Source organism: Vigna radiata, unplaced genomic scaffold (genome assembly GCF_000741045.1).
Source record: "Vigna radiata var. radiata cultivar VC1973A unplaced genomic scaffold, Vradiata_ver6 scaffold_134, whole genome shotgun sequence".
In the NCBI taxonomy this organism is placed as follows: domain Eukaryota; kingdom Viridiplantae; phylum Streptophyta; class Magnoliopsida; order Fabales; family Fabaceae; genus Vigna; species Vigna radiata.
In genome coordinates, this window is record NW_014543261.1 from 852,058 (window position 1) to 872,720 (window position 20,663).

At 33.0% G+C, this 20,663-nt stretch overlaps 1 protein-coding gene across 1 annotated transcript; it reads right to left on the reverse strand.

The window, feature by feature from the left end:
• Positions 1-8,038: 8,038 nt before the first annotated feature.
• Positions 8,039-19,862, reverse strand: LOC106753638 (intron-binding protein aquarius). The gene is made up of 14 exons (XM_014635473.2): positions 19,201-19,862; positions 19,028-19,117; positions 18,590-18,652; positions 17,877-17,963; positions 17,590-17,736; positions 17,311-17,471; positions 16,806-17,040; positions 16,538-16,648; positions 14,932-15,990; positions 14,546-14,809; positions 13,096-13,281; positions 10,209-11,363; positions 9,044-9,388; positions 8,039-8,707 (listed from the first exon to the last, which is right to left on the reverse strand). Exons 1-14 carry the CDS (start codon positions 19,627-19,629, stop codon positions 8,429-8,431), a joined length of 4,611 nt encoding a protein of 1,536 aa, XP_014490959.1. The 5' UTR covers positions 19,630-19,862; the 3' UTR covers positions 8,039-8,428.
• Positions 19,863-20,663: the final 801 nt, after the last annotated feature.

Here is a 20,663-nt window from a genome sequence, read left to right on the forward strand (position 1 = left end):
ATAATCAAATGTGGTGTAGATGTGTAAATAATATATGAAAATTTACTTGATTTATGAAGGTTTTATTTACATGATTTAATTTAAAAATGAAATTTAATAATAATAAGAAGGGAAAATATATAACACATCCTCCAAATGAACGAACAGAGCAAGAGCAATGTCACGGGTTGTTGTGTGTGGCTAAGGGAGAGTATGGAGACGAGAGAGAAACAAATTGGATAAGTGAGGAAGGTGGATTAGGGTTAGGCAAGGGTTTCTGAATTTTTTTTTTCAATTGGGGCAATAAAGATGACAGATAAAATGTTGGAGTGAGAGAGATGAAAGAGCTTGGTTGAGAGGAATGAGGAAGGTGAGTAAGGGTTTCGGGGTTTCTTTTTTTTTTTTTAGTTTTGAGAATGAAAATTATTTAAATATCCTTGACCTTAAAACATAGAATCCATGATAAATGAGGGTATTTTTGTCTACTATAATCCGGTACACATTGTTAAAACGTACCAACTGAAAAACAGGCGTACGCGTGTTAACAAACCCCTATATATAAAGATCTTTAAAGAAACATGTTATTTAAGGGATTATGAGCAAGCCTATAGTGAGTTGGGCCAGCCCTAGAGTGGTCAGGTTGTAAAGTTTAATTCTTTTTTAATTGGTAGACTAATCTCACCTAACTCATTTTTGGTTGGTCAATATCGGTCTAGGATTAAATGGGTTGGGTTGGTTTTGTTTTTCGACCCCTGGTGTCTAGTGGTGTGGTCGAGAAGTCTTATGTCCTTCCTAGTATACACATTTGTCGAGATCTTTGGAAGGTCTCTGAGACTTTGTTGAATCTCTATCTTAGCTACAGTCTCATCTTGAGTGGTAGGATTATCCACGAGTCTCCTTGGTCATAAGCCAAGTTGATTTGCTTTGAGCTCTTCAGGATTTATGCCAAGCAAATCGGCTACCACTCACCTGATTCTTATTGGTTTATTCGCTTTCTGGGATGCTATATGGAATTCTACGACTCTGCGAATTCTACATCTCGGCATAGGTTGCGACGTTTTTGCCTTTCGTGCTCTCGTTCGGAGTCGTGAGAGCGTTTGTGTGTTTCATCTATTTTATGTCGGAATGACTTGTTTCAATCTCTTTGAGCCCGACATTAAGGAGAGAAGTCTCAACTCCCACATGAACCTCGTTGAGCTGGTGGGTTGTGTTTCGTCCAAACGGGAGTCCCACCAAGGTTAGGGAGATGATCTCTCATTCTCTAGGCCAGTCAACCTCTACTAAAGTCCTTGGAGTCCTTGGAGGTCCGTCGTATTTGAGTGTGCAAGGCCTCAAGCTAAGTATCATATTGCTTGTGTTGTTTGTTGTTCTGTTTAAGGTTCACCAGTGGATTGTATTCCATCTCATGGAAGCCCTTAGAGTTATTAGAGGTCTACTTGTCTTTTAGCACACAAGGCCTCAAACTCGGTATTGTATTGCTTATGTTATTCACTATTTTTGTTGAATGGTCGCCATCAGGTTGTATTACATCTCATGAGATGGTTGAGCTTTACCTCAGGTGGTGACTTCGTTACTGAATTCGACGACATCGCTATCCTAGTTGCTGAAATAAACCCTAAGAAAATCGATCTCCAAGTAGTGGTAGTTGCAATAGCATGGGGATTGGTTTTACTAAACCAGTTTTTCACTTTTCGCAAATGATGATGATGATTGCTTTCAACACCCTCTCAAACCTGGGCAAGAGCTTGTCGATGGGTCGAATAGAAGCATCTTCTTGTACTGCAATGATTTCTTATCTTGGTCCTCCATACCCACATCATTAGCAAGTATATAAAGAATACAGACACATTTTACTTACGAGGGGCAAAGATGGGATGATGGCATCCACGTTCCCAATGACATCAACATTATTGAGACGAAGGACGATATTTAGGACCATCAAAGCTTCTCATGTTAGTGTGGCCCATGCTTGTGAGCCTCGCTTGTTTTCACAAATCAACACCTAGCATGGCTAGCAACCAAAGAGGGAAAGACGACAAATTTCATACGTGGAGACAAGATAAAGTTTTACTTGGGTCCCATGGTGGACACCGAATGATCTTATTGGGATTTTGAACGTGAATTTGCAAACATGTGGAAAGACCCTAGCAGTGACTTGAAAGCTCTTGTTGGTCGGAATGGAATTCTTTGTTGCTCAAAGGGGAGAAATCCACCTAAAAAAACTCTCCGATAATCAGTTAGTAAGAGTTTAGGATCAATGAGTATGAGTATGAGATATATATTTGATGAGTATTAAGTGAGTATTCATTGGAGAATACTAGTTGCATTTATAAGATCAACACGAACCGTTGACGTACATCATCATAAATAATAATCATAATACCAAATTTTTGTTATTTTTTATCCTAAAAACACATATTGCATCGATTATTTTTGCAACCAAAGCAATAATTGGTCTATGGCATCAGCTCTACTAAGAATTATTGCCTAAAGCCTTCCGAAATAATTAAAAAATAAAACTTTTGGTGGCATTTTTGAAATTTGGTTCGCACATTTGGTCTCGAGTCTTCATGAAATTGAAGCATAAAGACTATATGGTGTCACTTCTAAAAAGAATCAAAGTCAAATACCTGTTAAAAATCTGAACAGTTTAAAATATCGCTCTGTAGGTGGGAATGTCAGGATCCTATGCCACCAGTTCTGAAAAGAACTAAAGTCATAGACCTTGTTCAGAGTATTGTCAAATGAAAAGGTCAAATTTATACTTATCTGACACCCCTTTAGACTTAAGTTGTTTTTTAACCGAAACCAAAAACTATATATGACTTTGTTTTTTTTAACTGATATTTATATGTTCGTGAAAATTGCATAAATGCTACCGTACTTTTTTATGTTTCGATTTCATCAAAATTGAGACGTAATAGACACGTTAGAAGCCTTTTTACATATTAGTGATTTCAAAATGAAAAGACTTAATAAATTTTGTTTAGCTATACATTTTAATATGTTTATTGGATCGTGATTATATTTCTTAAATATTATAATTTGAGAATAAAGTAAATGACTTGTCTACTCAATTTTATAATAATATTGTAATCATCTACAGTAAAAAGATAAGAAAAGAACTAACTTAATCCAATCAAAATATGGAAATGGATGGATTAAAATTAAAGAAAAATGATATAGAAGTCATTGATTTTACAATTAATAAGAGTTCGAGTCCACTATGTATAAGGTTGGTGACATTGAATCCCCTTTCTAAGAATCTTCTTTTGATTGTCTGGTTTGCACTATTAGTATCTAGAAAGTGTCACTAAAAACCAAAAGTGTCAAACGAAACTACAACATGATTGGTTATATTATGAATTACGTGAAGACAAAGGTTAAGCATTTTTTATGATCATGTCGTAGTTTTTACACTTTTTGTTTTAAAAAATGGGAAGAAAAAGGCTGTTAGGATGCATGTTTTTTTCTTCTAATTTTTAAAATTAAGACATAAATTAAGTAATCTATAGCCATGAAAGTGATATATATGGAGACGTCATTTAAAATTAGTTTGTAATAAGATGAGAAATAGGAAGCGTGATTGGATGGACGGCACCACAGATTCGCAATCCATCATCATCAGCTTTTTATCTTATTTTGAAGTGATTATCCAATTATATTTCTTTTAGAACACCATAAGTGTAAAAGTTTCATCTAATTAATCAAATGGAGGTGATTAACATGCATGATCCTCCATGAATAATTAATATTTTTATAATGCACAAGGTTTCCAACAAAAAAGGAGATAAACTATTGTTAAGAAGAAAAGGACATTAATGTGAAAATAAAAAAGGGTAAGACAATGTCCGAAGTCACTATTTACCTTCCATATCCAATCAAAACCAACCACCTCTCACTCACAATTATAAAACTAACAGCAAAAGCTATTGGCCTCTCATTAATTATCTTTGCACTTTTTCTTGTGTTAAAGCATTGCTATAATGAACTTGTGTATACATACCAACCACTACCACAAATAATATGGTAATATACATTATTCATAATGTAAGTTAATGAGAGCTTTTATAAAGTATTTCTTTAAATTGAAGAGTGGTTTAGTGATGATTTTGTATTCTATGATCTAGATTTATATGGTTATTATCCACTTTGAAATTTGTAAATTTGAAGATGAAATATAGGTGAAATAATAAAATTTTCATTCATTTATTAGAACTTGTATTAAATGATTGCCAAACTACATGTATTAAGAAAATTAGATATTATGTTTGAGGAGTTTGGAATACAAAAAATATACACGTTGTCGTAATTATTGTATTCTATAAGAGCTAATGAATTTTTGTACAAGTGTTCATAAGAACATATTTATCTATATTGACTTTAAACATCAATATTTAAAAAGTATATTAGAGAAAAGGTTTTAAATAGTTGACAATAAGCATGATACACTTTGTACTTACTTTTAAATGGATAGAAAATTTATTTTCCTTTTTATTTGAGAGCATTTATCTTTTGTGGTTTAAAACTCTTTCTGTTTTATTTAAATAATGAATTAGTGTGAGACATCCTTTGTTTGAAGTGACATATTCTTCATTTTCTTTTTCCTTGTGAGGTTTGCATAATCCCACAATTTATCAAAATTCTATAAACAAATTCAAACTCAAGTTTCTCTCCAAAATCATGTTTCTGAAATCACAAAAGAATAACTAACTAAATCTTTCTTTAAAAGAATAACTAATAACAAAAGGTTCATGTCTCTAATTAATTATCTTTGCACTTTTTAGTTCTTTAAAGTATCACCAGAATGAAGTTCTATTGCACCAACCACCACCATAAACGTAATTCATTTTTCTTTCTTTTTTTTTTTTAAGGTTGACTATACTTTAAAAGTGGCCTATAATTATAATTACAATAAGCAATGACTTAAAAAATTCAATATTTTACTTACCATTTATTTTTATTTACAAGATTTTGGAATCTTCTTCATGGTCCCAAAAGTGTCATAGTTCCAAATGACTATAGGATAATAACAAACCTTAAAGGGTTTTATTTTAGAAATGATTACTTAGAATATTCCATTTTCATCAAGAATAATATATATTTCCAATGTTAAAAAAAATATTACGTGTAATGTAATGTTACGGTAAGTATCTTAGTTCTTAGTGAATTCATCATCTTCATCCAACTCCATAATTCGGAATATTCATATTTAACATCAAGAACAAAAGAAAAATATTATCACTAATAGTTGAGAATTTCAACTTCAAAAATATGCATGCAGAACACAACAATCTTCATATGAAAAGGAGTGATAACGACGATGGAGAAAGGAACAAATGCAATAGTCATTTGCTCCTAATTAAGCACCTTAGTTCATTTATAAACAGTTTCAACATAATTCTAATATAAGGAACCATAATAATTCTTTTTAACAAAAATAAATATTACATTAAAACAAAATAAAATAAAAGGATCGCATTGAATAATTCAAAAAATAAATTACAGTAAAAAACATATATTATAATTTAACCAAATTATATGTGATCTTTAATATACTCTCTCATATCAAAGATATCAAAGGTTAAAATAGAAAGATCTCGTAACAAATGACATAATAAACTAACAAACTTAATTAGATAAAGTTTTGATAATTTTGATATTATCTTAAGAAAATAAATTTTCTACCCTATGAACTTATAATACAAATCTCTCACACAAAAATATACATACAATCCTAGAGAATTACCTTATAAAATGAAATATAAATTGAATCACACAAACACATACTTTTATATATAATCATTCTTAAATTAAATTGATAAATCATTTATCATTTATTTCAAATGCTTAAGTAAAACATTGTAAGAAAATATTAATTAATATATGATGTGATTGCAAAAGTTATTATAAAAAAGGACAGACAATTTTCTGAATAATGTCTTTATAAATAGAGACGGAATGAGTATTATGTTATTTTTTAAGTGACCACAACTTGTTAACATAATTATTGTAGTCATTGTCTCTACTACCAACCTTACCCCTAAACATAGGCAGTAGGCTCATAACAAAATCAAGTCCAAAATTTTAATTTTTGTATATAATTATGTAATATTTTTCAACTTATTTTAATAAGTTAGTTGAAATTATTGTTTATAATATACTTTTTATAAACTAAACTGTGTAGTTAAAATATTTATTATGTTGACTAGTTTTTGAATATGTTAATTTACAAAACATAAATGGATATTAATAACTTGTCGATAATATATGAAATATCAATATTTAATGGATATATAATAGTATATTTAAAGTATTTTTTTTCTTAATAAGATAAAAAAACTAATAGTGAACGAAATAAAATCAAAAGTTATTATATTATCAAAATAAAAAAAATAATATAAAATAACGATAGTTATAACATTTCCTTTATGAAACCACAGGGTAAAAAATAAATTATAAACATAAAACTAATATTCTTAATATACAATATATATATATATATATATATATATATATATATATATATATTAAATTAAATTAAAATGGTAAAAAAATAGCGCGTGTTCCATATCAATTTTTCAAATCTGATAATCTAATGAATAAATTTTTAAAATATGAAATTATTTCTTTTAAACACAACTTTCTAATGTGAGAATGAACACTAAAAAAATTATCAATGATAATTACCCACTGCAAGTCTGATAAAATGAAAAATTTAGTTATGAGATTCTTGTCTCAAGATGCACAGACGTGTCTTCAACTGTCTTAGTGCAATAATTCACTCTAGTCTACTTCACCTGAATCTAATTACAATCCCAACAACAATAAGACCGTTAAGAAGAATATAATTTTTATTATTATATAGATTTCTAAGATTTCTTTTTACATTATTGCGTGTATTTTTATTATATGTGGATATATACATTATTACAAACATATTTTAAAAATTTCATGTTTATTTAGACTGTCTTATAAACATAATGTGATGTTTGTCTGATATTATAATTAATGTTTCTTTAGGTTACTTAGAAAAAAAAAATTGTCTGAATCTAATTAATGTTTGTTTGGATTGTCTGATATTATAAGATTAGTAGATCTAATTGTGTGTTTAGAATACAAGTCTATTAAATTAGAAATTGCCATATTAATTATTAACATATTTTATCAACAGATATATTTCTACGTCTCGTATATACAAATATATCTATTAGTATTATCGACAGATATAATCTTTAATAATTATTAAAAAATATGTTCATTAGTAATTATTGAATATTATATCCATTAATAATTATTGAAAAATATGTCTATTGATAAATCTTATCGATTATATTTTACCTAACTTTCATCCGATTGCAATCCATGAAAAAATAATAATTATTAATATATTTTTGCAGTTTTCTATAAATATTAACCGTTAGTCATTCAGGTTTTTTTTTTTTTATGAAAAACAGAACTTTCTTTCCCCTTCTATCTGTAATGTTTGTGAAATTACTACATTTACTAAAATTATGTTATTCATTTAATGTATGACCTACTACAAATTAATATGACCTATAGATTAATAGATCAAACGGATTCTATCGCTCCTTGATTATAAATTTTGTTTTTTCAATTCCAAAAAAAAACAAAAAAATATTTCTAATTCAAATTTTAAAAAATGAAAAAAAATCTTAAATTATATTTATGGTCAATTAAACATTTTCATTTATACAAAAATATTACAAAATCTATCCAAGAAAACTTTTAAAAATTTCATGTTACTTAATTATTCCATACGAAAATAATGTCAGACTCTATTTTAATATTTTGTAAATAATTAATTCAACAAAAATACTTATTAAAAAAATTAAATAAATTAACCAATTCGACTTATCACAAGTTTCACCAACATAAATCACAAGTTTCACCAACATAAATCAGATTTTTAGTGAGTCAAACTCAAAATTTACCCGTATCAAAATTTTAATTTCTTTTTAGTCTAATCCAACTTGAATCAACACTAGTTTGCACGATATCTTATGGTGACAAAAAAAAAATATCCACAGTTTTTCCCTTTTTAACAAAAAGAACGAAAGTTACATAAACGTCATCTTATACTACACTAGTGAATGTTGGTGTTACTGTACAGCATAGTAAGAGATCTGCATATCCTTCTTTCTGCGGAACTAAGATACAGAGACAAAAATCTTAATCAGGTGAGACATTCAATCTACAGCAAATTCATCGTAGTCTATCAAAATTTAAAGGAAAATATTGCTTTCCTCTAGGCATGGCATCTCCATATACTGACTACAATTGGTACAAACTCAAATTCTTCCACACCTTTCCCATAAAAAAAAATCTGATTTCCCATTGCTACATACTGATTTATCTAGACAGAAAATAAATGGCATGACCTACGGTTATGTAACTTAACATAAACAGAAGTGCATTGGATGCTTGCTTACTTAGAAGCACCTTCGCGGGTCTCCTCCTTCGCAACACCATCACTGTTATCGACCATGGTAACATCCTCCGCGCTGTTTTCGGGTGGGATATTTTCAGCCACGTGGTTATCGACAGTTATAGCCTCCTTGATTTCGTGTGGCGTGTCCTCTGCTTGTTGTGGCATATCACTGTCCTCCGCTTGCTCTGGGATGTCCATGCTGTTTTCGTTATTTTCTGATGCTTCTACTTGACCAGAATAAGGCTCATTTTGATGAAATTCCTGTCTCAACTTTACCTGGAAATATGCAGAAAAAATCATTGAGTCTTTTTGTGAAATAAAACCCAGAAAGAATATAACCTATGGCAAGTAAAGGAGTACAACGAAACTTCAGCGCTTATTAAAATAAGCTAGCGTAAACAACATTATCCCACAATAAACATCTCATCGGAATACTTCAGGCATAACGTTTAGAAAAAATGGAAAATAAAGTTCACTGTAAACTCCTTGGCCCGATTTTCTAAACTTTTCGGTCTGGATGAATTTATTTTATTAGAAAAAAGCACGAAAAGAATCAGAGTAACTGAAGATAAATGGAGAACATTTTCTTGTATTATGAGATGTGAGACATACCTGATACAGACTATCTATGATACTCCCCATCTCCTCAATGCCACTGACAAGATGTATATGTTTAGGTCCATGATCTTCAACATCTCGTTCAGTATATGATGTAATTTCATTCAAATTAAGGGCAAGGTGGTCAGGTCTTTTAAGAAGCAGCTGAAATGTTGGTTGCAGTTCATAGCATTGTTCAAAAAGGGAACGACGGCAAAAGACGTACAAACCAAGTCGAGCACGTGACATTGCAACAATCAATCTTCTAACATCACGTAGGTGACCAACAAATCGAGTACGAACAAGAGATAGCAATATAAAATCATTTTGCTGACCTTGAAACTTGTCTACTGTAGTAACCTGAGAGCAGTCATTTATAGAAAACTGACATAATTAAGAATCAAAACTTCAAAAATGTACAACAATTTCAAACATCATATAAAAAAAATGGTATTAGTATGCAAGGTACGACTTGAGTGCCACATTGGAAGTATGGGAATCTAACATGGGGTTTTACAAGGCTTTAGGCTCTCCAACTACAATAGCTAGTTTTTGTGGTGTGGTTTTCAAAATATATTTACCAAAAATAAAATAACCTTCCTTGAAAAACACTGACACTACCCTTCCCATCCCCTCCAATTTTAAAAATTACCCACTCCTCCCATGAAAAATGAATATGGGCTAGGGTAAACAAGCTACTTGCAGGTATTTTTCTTTATACAATTTCAACAGCATCATCTGCAATGTAATCTGAACCCTACTATCAAATTGGGAAGTTTAGAAGATGAAATGAAGAATATAGGTAAAAACGTTCTAAAGCTGATAACAGGCATGTCTAAAACATCATTACATCTTCTTAAATCCAAAACTCAATAAGGCATTAAAATTAGTAGTTGGTGACAGAAAGTGAAAGGGAAAGGAGAAGTGTCAGGGAGAGCCTCATCCATAATAGTTTGCAACTACTTAAAGATTCATTTAAGCAAAATGGAAAAAGTGTAGCACATTTCATCTAGGTAAAATGTCTATCAAGAGAGGGAAATATAATACACCCTAATATGAAAAATAATTGTAAAGTCATATTCAGAAACCAAGAACCCAAAATTAACACCACCTTGCATTAAAGAAAACCATTTTATTTTGATCTAAAATATAAACTATAAGTAAAGAATGAGAAAGATACCTTGCTTGGAGGACCAATGAAATGATATGGAACACATCTCCTATTTATAACATCTCGGATGAGAAGTTTCTGACCATTGTATGTAGTCAAAATGGATATCTTATTTGCAGGATACCCTAAAAGACGCATGTATATATAGACACTGACAACGTATTCTGCTTCTCCCTCATTTTGGTAAAACCAAGGGGATGGAGTCGTCTCCCCCTTAGCAAGGTAATCTGGAACATCCACTAACTGATAATCATAAGCAAATCCAGCATTTGCCCTTTTGAATATGACTTCTTCCTTTACAGAAGGAAGGTCTCCCAATTCTCTGTATCTCCAATTGTAAAGTTTAGCTATACTTGGTCTGGCTCTTCCTTGAGCATTTAGCTCAATGTAAGGAATGCCCAACCGGACAAACCTGGTAAATAGACTCTGATCCATGTGACTGTACTTCTGAAAAGCCATATTCTTCACAACAGGAGGTAACTGGTGATGATCACCAATCAGAATACAACGTTTAAGCCGTGCATGACCGTCCTCTTGCCGCTGGAGTAACATTGGAATGAAAGTCTCAATTTCTAAAATTTGGGCACTTTCTTCCATTAACAAGTTGTCATACTTAAAACCCAACTGGAGGAAATCTTTCCTCTTAAGAGCTGCATGGGTGCAAGTCATTGCCACAATCTTAGCCTGCTTTGTCATTAAGTAGTTAGCCCTATCAGCAGTTGACTTAAGTAATTCGAAAGCCCGGCACTCTTCAAGTTCTTGGAACATGGTTTTAAGATGACGAAAGCACCCCATAGCAGCCCGCATATCTTTCTCAAAAGACTCACCTGTAAATACGGGATTGGGTGTATCAGAGAAGAACTCTTTGAAGGGGAAACGATCTCGAACAAATGTTGACTTCTCTTTATTCTCAGCACAAGCAGCAAGAAATTGCTCCCAGCGTGAATAAACATGAAGTAACCAAAAGTATCCTGCAGTTTCACAAGTGTAACCCACATCCTCTGGTAATTGAAGAGATCTTGCCAACCTCTCTACTTCACTCAGCAATTCTAACCGCCTAACAAGCATTGCATTAACGCGACCTTGCCGACTAAAATCAAGATCAGTTGCTAGCTCTTGTTCTCCTTGACCAAGTCGAAGAAGATACCGTGCAGGAACATCTCTCTAAAACAAAAAGAGTTAAATTGAAACATGTGTTAAACTTAGATGAAGAAGACAAAGAATTAATAAAAAAATAAGTTAAAAAGTTCAAAGTCAGAACCCTCTCAATAGAAAAGGTTATTCCCAACAAGAAAAACAATACTAAAACCGGGTTCAATTTCAAGAAAACTAAATATTTGGTTGAAAATAAAGACAGTAACAAAATAACAGATTAATGAAAAAAAAAAACATAAATGATGAAGCCTAAAAAAAATTTTAAGCTGCAACGAACGGGAAATATGGAAATATGTTTGGTAGTTAGGAGGGATAAAGGGCTGAGTGGAAGATAGAAAACTAATATGCTCAGAAGTTTTATCAGAAGTTGAAAGAGAAATTCCAGAGATCATTCCAAATGTACTTCAATCTGCAACAAAGTCATTTTTCACTATCAGAGTTTCCCTTGAAGTTCTCTGCAACTTCCACATTGGCGTTGGAGTACAAAATACTTAAGAGAAACATGCCATGCTGGCACCAAAACTGCTCATATATATTACTCCCTACTTTGGAATTGTTTTTCGTATATTTGATTTGTTCCAAAGGATTGTCAGTTGGTGTTAAGTATTGCCTCTAGAGTTCATACGGGATGAAGTAGTTCGTCTACCTTTTCTTCCATTGTAGGAATTGTTTAACGTTTTTGAACAGGTTAACTTGTTAGAATAGTTTAACTTATTTTTTCAATACGTATTTGTTAGCTAGGTGTAGGAGTTGGAGATCTCACATTGTCTAGAGATGTGACCAAATTATAACAAATAAATGGTGCAAACTTAACCATACATGTCCAACTTGTGAAGTTGTGTTAGGATACCCTAACTATTGGCATGTCATGCTACCACTATCAAGTCACCCATAAAATTTAATTTCCACACCATAGATATTTGGTCCTCGATGTGAGGGGATATGATAAAGATCTTATATCAACTAGAAATATAACCAAACCATAGTACATAAATGAGTGTAAATCTCACCTTAAAGCCAGGTTTTGTAAGACTAAATGAGTGTAAATCTCACCTTAAAGCCAGGTTTTGTAAGACTAAGTTAAGTTTAAAGTCTACTTTCTAAGAGTGGTCCTTTTAGTGTTTTCAACTATGAAAAATACATGAACCAGCTAAGATAAATCCATCTGGTAATATTGTTTCTATTAGAAAGTGGGTTTTAAGCCTAACTCAACCCCACAAAATCGGCTTGTAAGGTGAGGTCTGCACCTCACTTATATATTATAAATTGACCTTATCTCTAGTCGATGTGGGACTTCCAACAGTTTCCATATTTTCCACTTTGTTTGTCAGTGCCCAATTAGAATATTGTTTGCCTGTCTTTCTATTCATTGGAAGTGTTGCAAAATCCCACATTGACTAGAAATAAAGTCAGATTGTAATATATAAGCGGGATGTAATCCTCATCTTATAAATTGATTATATAAGAAGGTTGGGCAGGATGTAGTCCTCAATTAATTACCAAAAATCATACCACATACATAGTACAAAGATTGTAGTACGTGAGCCAATACAAGGTTATCTCCAATAGATGTTTAAACCACTGAGCTCTAGACCACAAGAAAGTAAACTTACCCTTGCTTCAAGGCTTCCCTCCCTCAAAATACGTACATATTAATAATTTCATATACTAGGCCATTGACTGCTAAATTTTAATCAAATTCAAATCACAAAACGTGTGAGGAGGAGAAATAAAATCTCACCTGCATTATCTTCTCAAACAGGTCATTCAAAGCCTGATTTGAATGAGTAATTATCAAGGTTCTTTGAGAAGGACAATTATGATAAAGAACATTCAGAATTTGTACAGCCGTATCAGTCTTTCCTGTACCAGGTGGCCCCACAACCATGGTTAAACCAGGCTGAATGCCAGATATAATTGCTTCAACCTGCTTGACAGAAACATTCAACATTATCATTAATAATACTCCTGTACTCAGAGATGGAAAAAATATGATAAAGTAAATGGTAGGAAATGTATATGGGGATTTTTTATCTTCTGCAGTTGAACTGTAGGCAGAGAGAAAGGAAAAACAAGAAACTGCACAATTTTTATAAAATGGGTGAACCAGGTTTTCCTTTACTTGCTCTATCCAGCTGCAGGTACTGACAGAAAGCTAATGTAGCAAGAAAAATAAAAACAGTCCAATTTCTTTGCAAAGTAGCAGAACAACCATAGACAGAGCACCACATAAGGAAGGTAAACATAATCTTATTCTGTAACACGGAGTACTGAGAAAGCTTAGAAAATATGGGTCATCCTCTACCAAATGCATGAGAAAACTACATAGATTCCACATTGTTATAGAACCATGGGCTCCTTGTTCTTGTCAAAACTTTTAAAAAGGTAGCACACCTCACTAATTATCCATTTCACATTACCCACAATACTAAAGGGAAACAGAACATGAAATGTGATGTTAACTACATTACATAACCAATCAAGAAACAGAAACACTGTTTTTTAAATCAAATGAAAAGAATGTTATACGAATGAAGGAGAAGGAGTGCAAAGGCAGAGTAGGAAAACCCACCAGGTTTATGAGAGGAAGAAGTGGAAACCCATTACTTGGGGGCCCACAAGAACACATCCTTGATTCTGAAATAACAGAATGGCTGATGTGGCAGGTGCGAAATCATGGGGATATCTTTTCATTAGAAGAGAGAGGGAACAAAGGGAGTAAGAGGAGAATTACATGAGCCAAGGAGGAATGACCTAGGAACTTTTGGAGGGCAGAGGAACTTACATTCTCTCTGATTTTGGTTCTTTATTCTGATTTTTAAGAACTCAGAATTACTGAATATAGAAAACAATACTTTCTTCCCCTTTGTTTCTTGTGTCTTATACAGGGATACCTAACAGAATGCTATGACATCAATGTACAAGTTGCAAACCTAAGTAGGTTAGCTCCAGAACTTCTATCAAAACACAACCACAGTATTTGTACATTCCAGGTGAATCAAATTAGCCACATAAATAAATTGAATTTTGGTCAAATAATCACAATCACCTACAGTTAGGGAAGCTAGAAGCAGAGTAAGATAAAAACAAAAATCAGTATGTGATAGGACGTGGAATGTATATGTGAGAAGAAAGCTAACAGTAAGCCTGAAAAGTGAACATATATGCTTGAGATCAAGAGCTGAATGCACCTGAGTAGGGGTAAATCTAACTGAATTTTGTTTAGGCTGGTCTTGAGGATAAGGACCAGGATCTGGAGGAGTATATGCCTCAATAATTAGTGTTTCTTTCTGATTATTAGTATCAGCCGTATCGATACCATTTGTTGCACCAGCAGTTGACATAGCATTCCCAGTAAGAGATCCATTGCTTGGTTTGAGTGTTCTCGGAAGCTTGATCTTAAAAGGAGGCCTTGGATTTAAATTTTCTGTGCCATTGGAATTAATGAAAAACACCTGAAGGATAGAGTGAGGGGAAATCCCATAAGCACCAAAATTTCATACAAGAATTCCAAATGAAAAACATCAACCACACCCATGCAACAAAAATTTTATGAATTTGAAAACAAAATACTCACCTCATAATCCACAAAACTTTCTTTCAAGTGATTAGCATCAACAAAAGTATCTTTGAAATCTACTGTCTCTAATAGATCAGGCATATTAGTCCACTGTGCAGCAGAAGGATCCCCATAACCAAGAAAAATGTTTTCCAACCACTTAGGAACAATACAGTATTCATTCATTAAATCCCTTATCGATTCTAAGATGGCTTTAAAATTGTTTTCTTTTGGCTTCCTCCTCATCAACACATTAAATGTACCATAAACATCTTCTGCCCCTTTCTCGGCAATGTTACTTACATCCATGTAATATTGTGCTGTATCCAAAGCCACAGTTACTGTTCTCAGTTCCCCTTTTGGTGGTTTCCACTCATCACGTTTAATCCTTCCAGAAAAATCATTCATAAGGTTTCCTTCCTCATCCCGAATCTCAATAACTTCACATCCACGTACATATTGTAGGCCAAGCTTCTGTGGAACACTAGCCTTGTCTTCTTCTTCTGCACTAAGAGGCTCAAATGAAGGGCGAATAGATAGTAAAAACAATACATCATGTTCTTTGAGTGCATCCCATTCTGATCTAATCTGTGCTCTGTAGCTGGAAATACTATAAGTAACTTCTGCAGTCACAGATGATGGTTTGACTTCTCCAATGTTAGGTTGTTTAACTTCAGAAATTTTGAATTCTTTGATTGGCACTCCCATTCTTGACCAACCACGAAAAGCAGTTTCTCCATCATTATTAATATATGCAAGAAGATGTGGAACGGCTTCCTGAATGTCTTCACGTATCTCATATGTTGATTCAAGTCTAAAAAGATTAAAATTTCGAAGAAGATAATCATGAAGTGTTAAGAACTGTAAGTTCAGCTTTGGCAATGCTAAACAGCCTTCTCCTGAGTAATTTATGCTAGGTACAACACTTTCATCCCACATAATCTGTTCATTTGGGTAAAGGGGAAGAGCATTAATAGCTTCTTTTTGAGATTGTTGCTTCTCAAAATAGGAAACCATTACTTCAATAAGAAAATCAACCCTCTCTGACCAGGGGTCTTCCTTGGAGACCAGTTTGAGCTGCATAATAAAACGATATCAAAAAACAAAGTATGTGCTATTGAAAACCAACACATGGTGCATTCTTGCAAACATTAAAATTCCATTTCTAAAATTAATCAACATAACTGATGCATGAAAAAACGGAAACACGTGCGTTAAAACATAAGTTAACCCCACTACAATACAGTCAATATAACAAAAGGTCACTTCTCCTTATGATCATAAACAGAAGAAGCCAGTACGCATTTCAAAAAAGAGGGCTAAGCAAGCTTTTACATTCAGGAGGAGCTCATAAATAACTGGACAAGATAAAAATGACAACTATATTGGAAACTATATAAGATAAAAGATAGCGCAAAACTAAGAAAAAAAAAAGAGAAAGTGATATGAAATAATGAAGAAAAAGAAGTGAACTCTTTAAGTGAAATAACTATAATCATTAGCAATAGTGATAAAGATTAACAACCAATTCTAACTCTCAACATTCATAAGTTGTACAGGAAAATTAATGACCCAAAATAAATATTATAAGAAATAGAAGAGTCATGTTATTCTATTAGCACACCTTACAGCAAACAAACTCCCGTAACTCCTCTGGAGAAAGAACAGACAATTTCTTGGACAGGTTAGCACGTTTGTGAATAGAACCAATGTTAGTCAAAGCAAGTTCCCGCAGCTACAACCAGAAAAAAAAAATTATGAAATCTTGTACAAAAACATGAAATTAAGCGAAGGTAGAATAAAGAATGACATGATATTGAAGTAATACATATAGTAAAGTAGGATTTTAGTATATTGTAATCGTTTAGATTAAATTATATCTAAGCTCTCACCTTTTCCATCTTTTTAAATGCAAGAAGCTGGAAAGACTGCAATCGACTGTAATGAGTTTCAAGAACCTCATGATCTGTTAACTGTGTTCCTGTATGATCATTAATCTCAAACCCTTCATAGAATTGCAGCAAATCAACCAACTGGGCAAAAAGTTTCCCTTTTTCGTGCCTATAGAGTGCACTTAAATGACATTTGGCAACTACAGCTACATCAGCCACCAGAGGCCTCAAATACCTACGAATCAGAATCAGAGTCAGAAAATATTTGATCTGTAAGACTAGACACCTCCAAGCATTTAAGAAAGAATTGAATCCATTTTAAGTTCAACCACAACTGCCAGGAAGGAATAAAAATTTGCCAATTTAAATCATGGAAGTAACTTAGATATCATTCATAACACTAGCAAAATATATAAGTAAAACTTAAAAATATATCATTTGCAGTATTAAACAAAACAACATAGCCCTTAAACAAAAAACACTACAGATAGTCAAAACAAAATACCTCCTTGTTGGTAATTGACTCAAGAGGTCAATTAGAAACTCCATAAACCTCTCACAGTACAGGACACAAGCATCATTAACAAGCCCGGAACCAGTATCATCCAGAATTTCATCGTCCCCACCAGAAATCTGTTTCTGAGGAAATACCTGTGAATCCAGTATCTAAAAAGAAATACAACAAACAGAAATTCAGCATAATACATTTAAATAAAAATATTTTGTTACAGTGGAAAACATTACACATTGTAGTGTACATTCAAACTTTTTAACAAAACAAGACCTCAAGAAATTCTTCTACGAGGTTTCTCACGAACATCACTTCAACTGCAGTTGAGGGATCTAAATGTGATCCTCCTCCTTTCACAGGCTCCTTCTTTATCATCCTTTTCCATTTCTTGATCAAACCAGGATTAAGACAAAGCTCCATCTACATAGGTGAGACCAACGTCCCAAAAAAATGGCATTTAGCATGCAAACAATAATATTTAACATTAATCATAAAATTAAGAATATGACTAACAAGGTAATGTTTCATCAACACATAACTTGATTTTTATTCAATCTTACCTGAAAACGACCATAAGATAAACTGTGCCAAGATTTCAAACTTGCTAGTCTCAATATTGTCCTGCTAACAACCTCATCTTCCAAACTCTGCAATGCAAAGTAATAGCTTAGCTACATTTAAGAATGATCTAACGGCCTATTAGGTTTATTATAACTATTACAGCTATAATGGGAAAGCAGGATGTATGGAACAGAATAATATGACCATTCCTAGAATCACTCTTGTTAGGCATGTTAAATATTGATTAACCATTTTGTTTCATTTCTGTTGGACTGCTTTATCAATTCTCCAAGTAGCACCAACTGATATCAAGTATAAGAAGCCAAATTGCAAACACGCTCATCCAGGATGGAATGATGGATTGCTACAGTACATGTACAGAAACAGAATTTGATGACTTGAGAATTTGGAAATATTTGGTTATTTTCTTCCATGATTACAACTTTCGCCAAAATTAAAATCGGAAATGACGCACACCTATTACATGTCTCAAGGTTTAGGAGCTCTAGCAAAACAAAAGATATTTGAACAGTGCTGAAAACAAAAAGACTGCGTAAAGCAGTATTAACTCAACAACAATGTAAGCATCTAATTCAAGTTATGATATGCTTCCATACACAGTCAAATAAAAATACATGATTAAATTAAAGCCAACAAAAATTGTGCGTGATTTAATGTAAGAGACAAGGCGCAGGTGCCCAAGTAAGCCTACCTGAAAGGCATTTATCATGAAAACTAGATAATTTGTCTTCTCGGCTATACTCAGTTCCCGTCCCTACAGTCAGATTAAACACAAGGCTTAGCAGCAATGTCATAACTAACATGGGATTCTAATTGTAGAGTCAAATGCCACGGTTCACACAAAGAAAAGGGGGGATGAAAACAGTAAAGCAAAGGATATATATATATATATATATATATATATATATATATATATATATATATATATATATATATATATATTAAAAAAACTTGAAAAGGGTCAAGGTTCAACCGTAACATCAAGGTTGTCGGACCTAAGTGTCAGAATTGCAGCAACAATTGTGGCTGTATTGACTACATTAGTGTGCAAGTTGCCGCAATGTCAAGGACTGCATTGCAACGAAACTAGAAAATTCAACTGAACAAGAAAAATTGAAGCGACGGATACCTCCTTTAAGCGAAGAACCCTCTCAAGAAAGCCTTTGAAAGCGTCTTTCCTCTGATGGAAGCAAGTCCAAGCAGCAACATTCTCACGGAACTGGAAGCAAGGCACACAATATAAGTAACACATGAATGAGATTGAAATGAAACAACACACAATGAGAAGAGAAGAGAGAGGACCTTCTCGTTGACCATGATGATGATGGACATGACGTGCTCGAAGGTGGCAGTGAGAGGATCGAAATGAGGCCACAGATAATTCTCGAGATACTGGCTAACCTCCAGAATCATAACGCGTTGCAAGGGCACGGGTTTGGAACCCTCCTTCACCAACAACTCGGTCTCGTAGATTTTGCGAACCAGGTCAGGGTCCAACTCCTTCTTCTCCCTCGCGGCAGCTGCTTCGCCGCTCGTCAACCAGTTCGCCTCCGCAATCTTCGTCAGCCGGTCGCGCTGAATCTCCGACAGAGTGATGCTGCTTGGAACGGCACCGCTGCCACCGGCGGTCACGTTACTTGCCGCTTTGGGCTCCGCCGGCGTCGCAACCGGGTACTCGGCGACGCGGTGGCGGCGGAAATCATACGTCCCCGTGCCGTAAACCTTGGTCATGATGGTTACAAGGGTAGGGGAAGTTGTGAAATTAGGGTTTTGCGGGTTAAACCCTACACGAACCAAATACGCTTTTCTTTTGTTTTGGCTCTTAAGATTTACGTCTGCATATGTCAGTTAGTGAGCATCCACTCCACTGGTCAAGATTTGGTGTTGGTTCTAAGCGCGCCCAGCATTCGATCTGTTTATTTAAACGGGATGATGCTTTAAAAGTTTTGCACAAAAGGTGCAAAATACTGCTACTTCCCTTTGTCATTTTCTACTACTACTTGCTTGTTAATCAATATTAATAAATTATAAAATAAAATGTATTTGCTATATTTTATATTTTATTGAGAACAATTTAAAACCTTCGAAATCAAAATTATTTGCTGTGAAATTTTATCTTCTATTATTTTCGAAGGAAAAATTCATTTTCATTTCAAACATATATTTAAAATAATATTCTTGAAGTTCCGAGGTAAATTGAAATCATCTTGATTTTCTTTTATAAATGAAATAATTGTGACTATCTTTGAAAAGTATTTTTCCCGTAAATAATATAATAATTATTAATCAATAAATTGTTTTATAAACATGTTATCATAAATAAATCAAGGACATGTATACATTGAAGAATTTTGTAATTCTTTCATTTGAATAGTGAGCATGGCAACTTTTCTTTTCTTTATTGTTTGTTAGTAAAATGAAAATAAATGAAATAAAACAATTTAATAATTTTTCATTGGTATTAGGATGACTTTTACACCGAGATGTCTTAGGTTAACATTTTTGGATGGTTCACATATTTATATGGAATCTCAATCTAGTCATTAAATTTAATATGGAATCTTAACATGTCATTAAATTTAAGTAGCCTATATTGATGACATTAATTCAATATCAAGTGTCAGGTTATTTTTTACTTTTTAACTTTTATCAAAAATGTCAAAAAAAAAGTTTGCTAAGTGTGGGTGATAATAGTATCACTTCGGATATTGTCACATGAAAAATCTTAATTTAATTCTTTTATTTGTATTTTATTTGAATTTAAT